The sequence below is a fragment of the Gavia stellata genome, chromosome 4, assembly GCF_030936135.1.
Source record: "Gavia stellata isolate bGavSte3 chromosome 4, bGavSte3.hap2, whole genome shotgun sequence".
NCBI lineage: Eukaryota > Metazoa > Chordata > Aves > Gaviiformes > Gaviidae > Gavia > Gavia stellata.
The window spans coordinates 71454320-71466494 of record NC_082597.1 but is presented as its reverse complement, the minus strand read 5'-3'; the positions used below and the strand labels follow the sequence as shown (position 1 = coordinate 71466494).

At 39.5% G+C, this 12175-nt stretch overlaps 1 protein-coding gene across 1 annotated transcript in view; it reads left to right on the top strand.

Annotated features, from left to right (window-relative positions):
* The window catches only part of LMO3 (LIM domain only 3), a 58175-nt gene extending 47578 nt beyond the window's left edge, over positions 1–10597 (top strand). The window contains exons 3-4 of the mRNA XM_059817027.1: positions 632–757; positions 10492–10597. Coding sequence (XP_059673010.1) covers positions 632–757; positions 10492–10597 — 232 coding nt within the window. The remainder of the gene's footprint in view (positions 1–631; positions 758–10491) is intronic.
* Positions 10598–12175: the final 1578 nt, after the last annotated feature.

The following is a 12175-nucleotide window of genomic DNA, read 5'->3' as shown; positions in this document are numbered from 1 at the left end:
TAACTATAGTATAGGGTTGTAAGGTGCATGAACCGCTAATGCTTTCTGACGATTTAAATGACTTGTTCATAAAATGTTCTTTTAATAATAGTGGTAAAGCTTTTAGCACTAGATGTCAAAAATGCGAAGAATATTGGCTTTTTCAAGTGTTATTTCTTTTCTAGCTAAAGTGTGTTTTAATAATAAATAGCACCAAAAGCCAAGGTTATGTGGCTCTCATCTGTACGGCGGGATCCAAGCAGAAGACTCTTCCTGCATATGCAAACAGCTTGACCTCTGCCTGTGCAGTTATGTAACATTCGTAATGTGTTTACTGTTTCTTTGTTTAGTTTAACAAGATGTTTCTTTTATCAAGAAAGGTCAGTATAACCTGCAGAAAAAAATAACATCACAATTGGTGCAATATTAGTCTGTCACTGCTTCATAAAGCTTTCTCCAGCAAAAAAGACTATGCCTTTGTATTGTAAATTGGGCAGACTTGTACCACCAAAGACCAGCTTTTCCAAAGGGAGGTGTGCTGGAAAGTCAATCAAAGCAACTGCTGGGAGGAGGGGGAGAGATAAAAAAAAGGAAGTGTGGTTTTCTTTTCAGTTAAGCATCTTCAGGAATATATTTCTTTCTGTATCTCCAGGTTATTCGGCGTTACAGGAAACTGTGCTGCCTGCAGTAAGCTCATACCTGCTTTTGAGATGGTGATGAGAGCAAAGGACAATGTTTATCACCTGGACTGTTTTGCATGTCAACTTTGTAATCAGAGGTAAGAGAATTTCTTGGGTCTGTTCCATAACCTAAGTGCTAATTCAGCACCGGTGTGGGCATACATTCAAGTGAATAGGAAACATCTACCAGTAGGGGAAACCCAAGATTGAGAGTAAGACCTGGATACTTTTCCTGGGACTGATACAGAACATCTTTCATGACCCTGGCCACAAAACTTTTTGTGCCTCAAATCTCACATCAATAAACAAGAATAATGTTACTTCCTCTCCTTCAAAAGGCTCTCTGTCAAGCTTAATTAATTAATATTTATAAAGGACTTTGAAATCCTTTTCTGCAGAAAAGCAAAGCAGTGCCATTTTCTTGAGGGTAGGAAGGCTCTTCAGAGGGATCTGGACAGGCTGGATCGATGGGCCCAGGCCAACTGTATGAGGTTCAACAAGGCCAAGTGCCGGGTCCTGCACTTTGGCCACAACAACCCCATGCAACACTACAGGCCTGGGGACGAGTGGCTGGAAAGCTGCCCCACAGAAAAGGACCTGGGGGTGTTGATAGACAGCCGGCTGAATATGAGCCAGCAGTGTGCCCAGGTGGCCAAGAAGGCCAACGGCATCCTGGCCTGTATCAGAAACAGTGTGGCCAGCAGGATGAGGGAAGTGATTGTACCCCTGTACTCGGCCCTGGTGAGGCCACACCTCGAATCCTGTGTTGAGTGTTGGGCCCCTCACTACAAGAAGGACATTGAGGTGCTGGAGTGTGTCCAGAGAAGGGCAACGAAGCTGGTGAGGGGTCTGGAGCACAAGTCTTATGAGGAGCGGCTGAGGGAACTGGGGTTGTTCATTCTGGAGAAGAGGAGGCTGAGGGGAGACCTTATCGCTCTCTGCAATACCTGAAAGGAGGTTGTAGAGAGGTGTGTGTTGGTCTCTTCTCCCAAGTGACAAGTGGTAGGACAAGAGGAAGGTTGCACCAGGGGAGGTTTAGGCTGGATATTAGGAAAAACTTCTTCACTGAAAGGGTTGTCAGACATTGGAACAGGCTGCCCAGGGACGTGCTGAGTCACCATCCCTGGAGCTATGTAAAAGATGTGTGGATGAGGCGCTTAAGGACATGGTTTAGTGGTGGACTTAGCAGGGTTAGGTTAACGGTTGGACCTGATGATCTTAAAGGTCTTTTCCAACCTAAATGATTCTATGATTATTGCATTAATTTCACTTGAATTCTTCATTTTTATCACATGTATTTTTTTAAAAGAACATGTTGTTTCTTCCTGTTGCCCGAATAATTTAAATTTAAAGATGTTGTTCCCACCATTTTCTCTGTAGCAGCACTGGACTTCTTATGCCATATTTTTATTTCCATAACCTAACTGTAGGTTATAAAAATCCCAATGATCCAAACCTGACACTTTGTTCTGAAGCATCACCCATATGGTACAGTTGCAGAACGAATGTCAAAAATGGTAAAATTGTAACAACTGAATTTTTCAGAGGCGAATACAGCTGAACTTGTAATATCTACATTCAGAGCGGTGGCCAAATCCTGTCAGAGATTTCACGAAGAACTCTATTTCTGACTCCACGAGAGCTGTTAGCAGCTTTGCCAGTGACTATGAGGTCTAGGAAATGAGAGAACCAATTATGTCCGCTCCTTAATGTACATACTATGTTTTTAAAGTTATTACATGATCCTATTTAGAGTTTTATAGTGTTCATATTTTTTTTTCGTTTTCAGGTGGGAAGAAGCACATGAGTGTACTTTTCTAGGGAAGTAACAAAAAATTAGGAAGATAATAGTCTAACATGCTAAAGTTAGATACAGCTCTAAATAAGCTTTGCTAACTCACCTTGTCCTACAATGTATTATTTTGTTACACTGTAGTCGTTTAAGAATCAAACCTCCCTAAAGAACCATAAAATGTACAGCTGCTAATAAGTGTAGCACACTACAATTACGCTCTTTAAAAAAAGCCAAATTGACCTTTTTCATCATGTTGCATGGGAAATTAAAATACCAGGCAAGTAATAACCACTGCTTAAACTATATAATAATGCAAGGTAATTATAGGTTCTAATGCTATTTAAAGTCCTATATCAATTTTGTCTTGCCACAGAACTAAGAGGTTGTATTCTGGGTAAGGCAGGCAGAGCCTCCGGTAGTACCCACTTAAGTAAGACACACGCACGCTCCTAGGTTTTGTTTCTTAAACCCTTCACATCCCTGTTTTTTTCAAACCACGATTCTAGTATCATTATTAAAGTGCCTAATATATTTCTGTTGTTCGCTTCATTTATTACATGCCATAATGGGGCTGCATATCTTTAGTGTTGGTTATGCACAATTAGCACTTAGTTATTGTCTTGTCACTTCAGCCCATACAAGACAAACTTCTTTAATGTAAGAAGTCAGCTAATCTTCATCAGTCAAGCAAAGCAGACAATGTTTGTTACCCTGAGTGCAAAAGATTTTCATCATAGTTAGCACTCTTGGATCTGAGGAAGTGAACTTTCTTTTTCTTCCCCCCTAAAAGTGAAGCTGTTGTCATTATTTTCTGCAACAGAGCTTTCCTGGGATATTTAATAATTCTCAGCCTTGTCATTCCTGAGCCCTCAATCTAGTCTCTTATTTGATTTTTACTTTGCATGTAGTTTGGGCAAAGGGTTGCTGAAATAGTCTTACAGGAGTCTTAGGCTGGGAACAAAAGAATTGATTTACCTAAAATACACTCTAGTTCATCTAGTCAAAACAGGGAGCAATTCCAGAAGTTTCAAAGAGTTTCAGAAATTCTCCAAAATGGCCCTAATCCTGATTATATTGCAATAGCTCTCATGGAGCCTAATAAAACAGACTGCCTGTAGGGTACCTTTCTTCCTTGCAATTTGGGGCTAGTGGCACTCTGAAGAATTAATTTTGTTGTTTTTTATAATAAATCCTATTTCATGGATGCTACAACTTAGCTTTTCTGTGGTTCCTATGGCAAAGCATCCCACTGACTACATTCTCTCATGAATAAATAGCTTTAAATCTTTTGTTTTTCATTACTTGTATAACAATAAAAAATAGAAATGCCAGACACCTGACCCATCATCAGTTTTGGAGTATTTTATATCTGCTATGAAACCTCTTTTCCTTTTCTTTTAAACTGAGTAATCTTGTCAGTCACCATGCCATTAATAATTTCTGTTGCCCTTCTCAGGATCCTTTTTTCTTCTGCTAGTTAAGCTAATCAAATCCAAACAGCAGATTCCGAGTGAGGATGAGTTTATAAGACAGCAGTTTAATTTTCTTTCTTTATTCCATGCTGCCCCTTTGTATGCAAAAAAATGTTCTTGAGCTTTTTTAGATCTGCTCTTCCCTTTCACTCCAGCCACTATCCCTAATGTGAAATTTATTTATTGAAGAGAATATTTTCATTTCCAAACACATCAGAGATATCCAGAAATCCCCAACGGAGGTAGCAAGGCTCACCAGCTATTGCAAGACATGTATATTTGACCTTATTCCCCACCTTCACATTCTCTTCCCCCATTAAATTTGAAATCCTTTGAGTCATTCTTAATACTGACCCAAGTACAACATAGCTGGAGTACTACCGGAGAGTATACAATGCTCTCTATTTGGTTCCATATTTCAGATTTTTCAATTATTGTCTACCATTTAGGTTTTTTCCTAACAGAATATATGCAACGTTCATGAGGAGACTAAAATGTTTCTTCAGTTTGCATTACTTTGTCTTTGCCAACACTGAATTTCTTCTGACGTTTTGTGCCTGATTGCACCTTCCAATGCCTTCTGCCTTCCAAGAGAGCTAATAATTATATTAACTGGCATCACACCGATACTTGGGGCAGCCCGTTCTTTGGGCTTGCTATTGCATGGCCCTCATATTCCTGCCCTTTAAATAGTTGATCCTGGCCCAGGTGAGAGGGGCCTGCCCATTTTTGCCTAGTGCTTTTTGTGAAAGATTTGGTGATTTTTTGCTTTCGTGTACAACTTCACTGTTTGCTTTATTATTTTTGAGTATCTATAACTCACCATCCAGCTCTAGTCTCAGTGTGGATGGTAGTTAGACCCCCTTGATTTCAGGGGACTTTTGCTGAGGCCATAAACTCCATCTCTGAACTAACTCATAATGTCCCCTTTTATTGGCCTCCTGAAGGCTAGATTTTCAGAGTCAGAAGAAAAACACATTGTCTCACATACTGTATTCTAGGAAGACAGACTGTAGACAGGACTGTAGACATAGACAGGACTGAAAGAGATCTCCTGAGCCTCGTCCCTTGGTGTTAAATATGCATTGTCTCGTGTTTTCCTTTTCATAAAGCTATTCAGCTCTAGGATTTAATTGCTCCATCCAGCCAGTTTTTGACATATTTTCCCAATTTTTTCTAAATACTGATGCTTAAAGCTGTAGGGATTTTGTGAACATTAAGCTCTGCTCCTAGCCTAAAGGTTTTAGCACCCCTTTATCTTTCATGTCTCTGTCCAGCTTACTCCTAATTTGAAGTTTTTCCATCTCCTAAATACCTGCAGAGCTTAGTGACAGTCATCTTAATGGTGTGAGTGCTCTCCTTTCTTCTCTGTAAACAAACTTCTCCTCAGAAGCACTTTGTCTCACATTGGCAGTAGCCCCAAAATAGTTGATTTCTGCAGAAAATTTAAAGGGAAAAAAATGGAAACCACAGGAAAAATAAACTTGTAAACAGACAGTGGCTTTCACACTTTGTCAGGTTGCATGTGCGTGACTAGCAAAATGGAGTGGAAAATCTTGCAAGTGGGCTCAGCTGTATCTTTGCTTGACACTTTTGACTACAGCAATGATCTCAGTCTGCCTTTGGCTTTCCCACTTTCCAGAGTTTCAGTGTCCTTCCTTTTGCTCTGTGTTGGCTGCTTTAGCAGCTTGTTCCATACTTCTGCGATATTTTCTCTCTGCCGTCTGAAGTCAGCTTGGGGGATGGTTTAAAACCCCCATCTGCTATCACTGAGGGGTGTTTAAATCCACTGTTCTATCCTTCTATCCGAAACAGCCTTTATTTTAATGGGAACTGAACTGAAAATGGTTACACACTCATTCAAATCGCTGTCCTGATGTAGCTGTAAACACTTACCTTCAGTATAAACTGTAAAATGCCCACACAATGCTGCCTTCATTCTGTCAAGTGGCAGGGAGGGAACGTAATGCCAGGGACATCCTTATTTCAAACATCAACATTAGATGTTTTGCATGAGTGGTCATTTTATAAATTCTGAAGACCTGGATACTGCTTATTTTGACTGTCTCTAAACTTAGAATAAAAATTAATACATTTTCCATACCTGCTTTAAAAAAAAAAGTAAATGAAAAGTTTGTTGTTGTAAGTTGAAGTAGGATTCTGTGTGTATATTTACTACATCTTACTGGTAAAAATGTACAAATCCAGGCACAGCTCCCACTTTCCAGCCTTTGATAATAAATGGACATTTTGACAGTACTCTAGAACTAGTAAAGCATAGGTGTGGACTGATGAACTGTGATGAAAAAGAGTGGCTTTGTTCTCTTAGTGATGCATATAGATTAACATTAATTTGAGTTATACTGGAAACTCAAAGAAGCTTAAAAAAAGAGGAAAGGACAAAGTTACATCTCTGAGTGCACAAAGCAGAGTAGAAGTGTGTGGGTGGGGTAAGTCTGAGCTTTCTTTATGCTAGAGGAAATCAATTAAATTCTTCCAGATTTTGTTTCTTTCTACAACAACAAAGATCTGCCATTACCAGAGGAGGCACTTCACACACAGCCATCTTTGTTCACAGCAGTGTTTCTCTTGCTTTCTTAGGAAGTCTTCGGTACCGTGACACACATCCTGTAGATCAGAAAAGATGACAGACAGCAGTGAGATCTCCTTAAATATCTGTTCTGAACAATGAAATAGCTATTTCTCAAAATGGAAGTTTTATACTTCTAGTGATTAGTCTAGGCACACCTTCCCCTTCCAAACAAGGTGATAACAGAGGTCATTTTGTAATATAAATGGCCTTCCTCTTGCCATTGTAAAATATGACAGGAGTTCTAAGATGTAGGTTAATTATAATGGTCATTCTACTAAAGTCACAGTCATGTCAAAAGTAGCATTATCAATTTATGGTGGTAAGTCCAATCTGGCATGTTAATGCAGCCTATTGTATATTTTTCCCTGTTCGTCTTGCATGCCTATTAAATAAATTGGATGAGGGTTTTAGGGAAGGCTGAAGACTACCATCTGCCTGCTAGAAGAGTAATAGTCTTGCCTCATTATGTACTCCTAACCCAGTGGCATCTCAATATGCTCCTTGACTCCATTTGATATACATGCCCAAATTGTGCCCTGATTTACATCCTATGCCAATTCCATGAAAAAAACACTTGCCGGAGGCGGAAGGCTAGGCTTGAATCTACCCTTCCGTTTTAAAACCGAGGCAGGTTTAAATCCTAGAGTGTGCGAAACCGATCAGAAGTAGTTGCAAGATTTAGCTCTTTGACTTTAGAAGAGGCTAAATCTGCTTTTGAGAGTCAAATAAGTTGAAAGTGTGGATGGACAGAATTTGTCATATTTCAGCCATCTAATTACCTGGTCTTATTGTACTTTAGGAGCTAGCATGCCACCTTTAAATGTTTTTCACGTAGTGCTTACCTCTTGTCACCTAATGAGTGCGTAATTCACACATTTAATACCCAGGGGCACATGCAAGCCTCACTGTCAGTCTTTGCCAATGTGTTTCGGTCACTGCACTTGCACAATACAAAAACAGTTGCAGAATTTGGACTGTAAGTATTGCAAGTAACAGGTTTCCCCCAAGGCACAGAGGCTCACCCCCAAGCATGCAAACGCAGCCCCAGATGAACCCAGAGGGTGTCTTACCATGCAGACAGACCCCCACCCCACAGGTTATCACACAGCCAAGCGTGTCTAGACAGGCCACTGGCAGCCTCTCCGCAAGACAGCTGTACACTTGGAAGGTAAATGATTTGTGGAACTGTGTATGTTTAAAGCCACTCATGCATAAAGCTGTCAAATGCCATGTAGACATAGGTAGAGCACTTCTGGCACGACATACTAACATAGCAAAAGCAAAAGGCACTGACGCTTTTTATTGGGAAAGGCATCCTGACTCCCTCGTGTAGCTGGTGTAGTTTAATTCAAACCCTGGCACTTCTCTGACGGCTGAGAAGCAAAATCCTTCAGCCAGGATTTTGATGCAAGCAATATTGCAGAAAGTCATATGTGAAAGTACTGCCATGCATGTGAGTTGCACTTCAGCTGTGTATTTTTCTTTTACTAAATACTGCAAACAAATTAGTCTGCTAAGCTCTGTATTGTGCTGGAAGATAAAGGAATACGTAGCTGAATAACACTCACTGTTCAGAATTAGTGCTTTCTGCTGGGCAAGCAGAGGTGGTTGTGTCTCCCACTGGTGCCTGACCTGCGCGGAGAGCCGCCCTGCTGTGCAATAACCCTCTGATGTGGTGGGCACTGCTGGCCGGACGTCTCCTGCTCAGTCCCCATCAGCAATCCTTGGGCTCACTGTAATGGAGTGACTGATTTGTCACAACACCTAACTTCCCCTGCTTTTGTCCACATTAATCTGTATGTTCGTTTAAGAGCAATTAAGAAGGACTTTTTTTATTCTATTTTATTTTAAAATGTAACTTCCTTGAAAAAAAAAACCTTGTACATATTAGCAGTAGTTAAGACTCCTTCACCTAATCTGGTAAGATGCACAAAAGATTTTTTGTCAACATTGTTGTTGACAGACAAAAATAGGAAGGATGGAAACTAGAGATACTGCCAAAGAACTTGTTTTCTTCAAGAATTTAGCATTTCAACACACCTACTCAAAATACTTTTGTGTTGTTAGTAGCCTAATATACCAGGATTGGGGTGGAAAGGATAGCAGGAACCTGTAAATTCTATAAAAGAGTCTTGACCATAAATAACTTAAAGATTTTGGGATCATTCCATAATCTCTATTTTCAATCATCATCATCAGCAGGCAGTAATCCTACAGCAAAAAAAAGTCCACAAATAAACAAACCAATTTTCCTTTAAGAGCAGAGCTAATTCTTTTCAATCCACTTTTTTATTACACTATTTTCCCTCTATCTATTTAGCTAGCATAAGGATAAATTTCCAAAGCTACCCAGTTGGAAAATAAATGGGTTCACTCTTTGTCTAGCATTCCAATCTTCACAAATGTAAATCAGTCCAACTGCTACTCATTTAAACCTCCAACTTCACAAAACATTAAAGGACTGCTTTCAATACACAATTTAATCTGTGACAATTCACCAAGATTTCAGCTTGAACATCATTAGAAATTGACTATCTGATAAAGAGAGACCACTATCAGAGGCCAGGCGGGTCAACCTGTGTCGTTTACGTAGTTTTACCGGGTCAACTACAGCAGGCACCGCTATTTGAAGGTTAAATTGTTACAATTAAATACATATACAGCTATTCCCATAGCTACTCTGTTGTTAAATCTACCGTAAACAACACAAGCATTTATATCTGACCCTAATTGTGTCCAAGATGTCACCATTTGGAAATTATACAAAAAAGGACATTATAATCCGTTACACATTAAACAATACTTTATGTAGTGAGATCCATAATTAGCTGGTAGAAACTGGTTTCATTTATTCACATCAGTGTTAAGGGGTTCATTTAGGTTACTTTCTTTCATTTTAATTGGAATAATGTGAGCAGTGCCTCCCAATATATTTTATAGCTGGAGAGTTCACTATAAACAAAGGCACGTAACCCTGCCAAGGCAGTCACTAGGGAAACTCTTTTTCTATGCATTGGCCCTATTCACTTGCTCCGTAAGTATCTTCAAGAAGATTGGCTTTGTCAGGGGGAAGGGTTCAGGGGGGTGTCAGTGAAGAGCCTTCTTATATTCAAGCATACTGCTTAGCTGGGAAATCCTACTTTGCTCGGAGTTTGAAGCCAACCAGCTAGAAGCATTAACATTACGTGATTTTCCTCCTCATCAGAGAAAATCAAATGAAATAGCTCAGTAGCGTTTTGCAGCAATCAGGTCATTCTGATGCACATAAGAGTATAACAAGGTAGGTATACTGATACCACAAGAGACACAGTAGTTAGCTGAGTAACTAAAGTTATAATCGACTCCTACAGGAAAAAAAAGGTTTCTCTGCATACCTGCCTGTGTGTTTCTGGTTCACACCACAGTATGTGTGAAGTTGTGTGGATGCTAGAAAAGATTCTTGGAACCACCGGTTTAAATCAATTCTAGTAAAATATCCAACTGGAATATAACAAGAAATTCTTACTGGTACGCCTGCACAAGACACATGTAACGTATCTCAGATGAGCTTCCTACTGCATGCGATCACTTTGTTTTCCTTCTGATTTGTGTGAAAGCAGGACATTTACTTTTCGCTCAACTCAGTAGCCTGGGATATTTGTTCTGTTTTATCTGTGTGCTAGTGATCCGATCCAAGACTCCCACAGCCTTTGGTGGGCTTTGAATGAAGTCTTTGGCTGGGGAAGCAAAAGCGCTTGAGTGCACTAGATTTTGTTGAAAGCACAGGATTAATTCTGATACCAGAGCAATTCCTCTGCTGGGCTTTCACATATGGGCACACGTGTCCGCGCGCGCTGCGACAGACAGCAAAGGTGCGAACCGTGCAGCCAACAACAAAATCATGAACACTTGTACAATCCGTACGTGTAAGATCATATCACATCATTCATCCTGAAACTACCTTTTTTTTTTCCTTTATTGTTGTAATTTCAGATTTTGCGTTGGAGACAAATTTTTCCTGAAGAACAACATGATTCTGTGCCAGACAGACTATGAGGAAGGTTTAATGAAAGAAGGTTATGCACCCCAGGTTCGCTGATCTGATGCCACATCATTAAGAATACAAAGCACTATGTTGTTTCATCTTTTTTGCTCAACATGTATATACGAAATGACACAGGAACCTACTGAATAGCATAGATATAGGGAGACAGAATGGTTGCGTGAAATAAAAGGTGGACTGCATCTGTATGTAGTGAAAATTGCTCCAGTTCAGAGTTGAATGTTAATTAAAAAGGTACTGTACATACAGCTGGATTCTTTTTGCTTGCTCTTGGGGTTTTTGGTTTGTTTGGGTTTTTTGTTTCTTTTTGTGTCATTTGGCATGAGATGTTTATTTTGGACTATTGTATATAATGTATTGTAATATTTGAAGCACAAATGTAATACAGTTTTATTGTGTTACCATTTGTGTTCCTGTTTGCTTCTTTGTATTGTTGCATTTAGTACAATCAGTGTCTAAACTTACTGTATATTTATGCTTTCTGTATCTACCAGCTATTTTAAATGAGCTGTATCTTTCTAGTAAAAAGAATTAAAGAGCAAATCCCAACCATTATGCTACACTTAGAGCTTAAGAATACTGTTTACATTAAAACTATTTAGAAAACTAATAACTCTAGCAGCACCTGCTGCTAATGATGCTATGGTTAAGGGTCTATCAGCACTTCTGTTATAAGCCTCTATTTTTCAGGGGTTAAGCATCTGCTGTTTAATTGCCTAGATTTTCCTCAAAGAGCACTTTTATTTTACTACAAAATTTTGAAAAACAAATCTGACCGGTTTGGGATATATTATAAAAGGTGCAAAAGTTAATGATTTTGGGTGCTGCTTTTGTGCCCCTTAGGCATTCAAAATGCCTGGATTTGATTTTTAATTTAGCTGGAAATTAAGCCCTAATGCAAACCAGTGCCTCTGGGTATCTTATTTTATATATATATATTTAAAAAAATATATATGTTATTTTTCTGAAATCATTTAATTCGGGGGGGAGGAAAGGGAGAGGACTTCTGTTTATACACATTTTAAAAATTTCTTAAAATTTAAGGGGTCTTTCTCTCTCTCTCCTTTTTCTTTTTTTTTTAATCAGGGCTTAACCCTAAAGTTTTCTGGGGCTGTGTCCTCAACAAACCCTGGAAAAAAGTGAAAGTAGAAGGCACTGTAAACAGCCCCCTATGAGGGTCTATTTACATGAAGGAAATAACCCCCAGCTGACACTAGGAAAGGGACTGGTTACTAACTATCCACCTCAGACAATGCTGAAGGTAATTTAAATGCTGATGTGGATGGGACAAAACTTGGAAATACCAATACAGAAAGTGAGAGCTACCACACTTGACTGCAGAGGTACTTTGCTGTCCGTGCCAACATCCTACAGGTTTGTCCCGTCAATATTGGCAATTAAAATCCTTTTGACAGGGGTGGAGTCACTGCTGACAGCTACCGTTGGCAATCAGTCCGTTTTCTAGGAGAGGTGGACCTCTGTTTTTAAAGCCATGAAGCTATTGCATCAGCAGGATGTCCCTAAGTGCTTGTGCCCCTGACAGAGCTTACAGGTGTTTGGCAAAGGAAAGCAGAATGAATGTTTTAAAAGTTGTTAAATGCATATTTAATACTT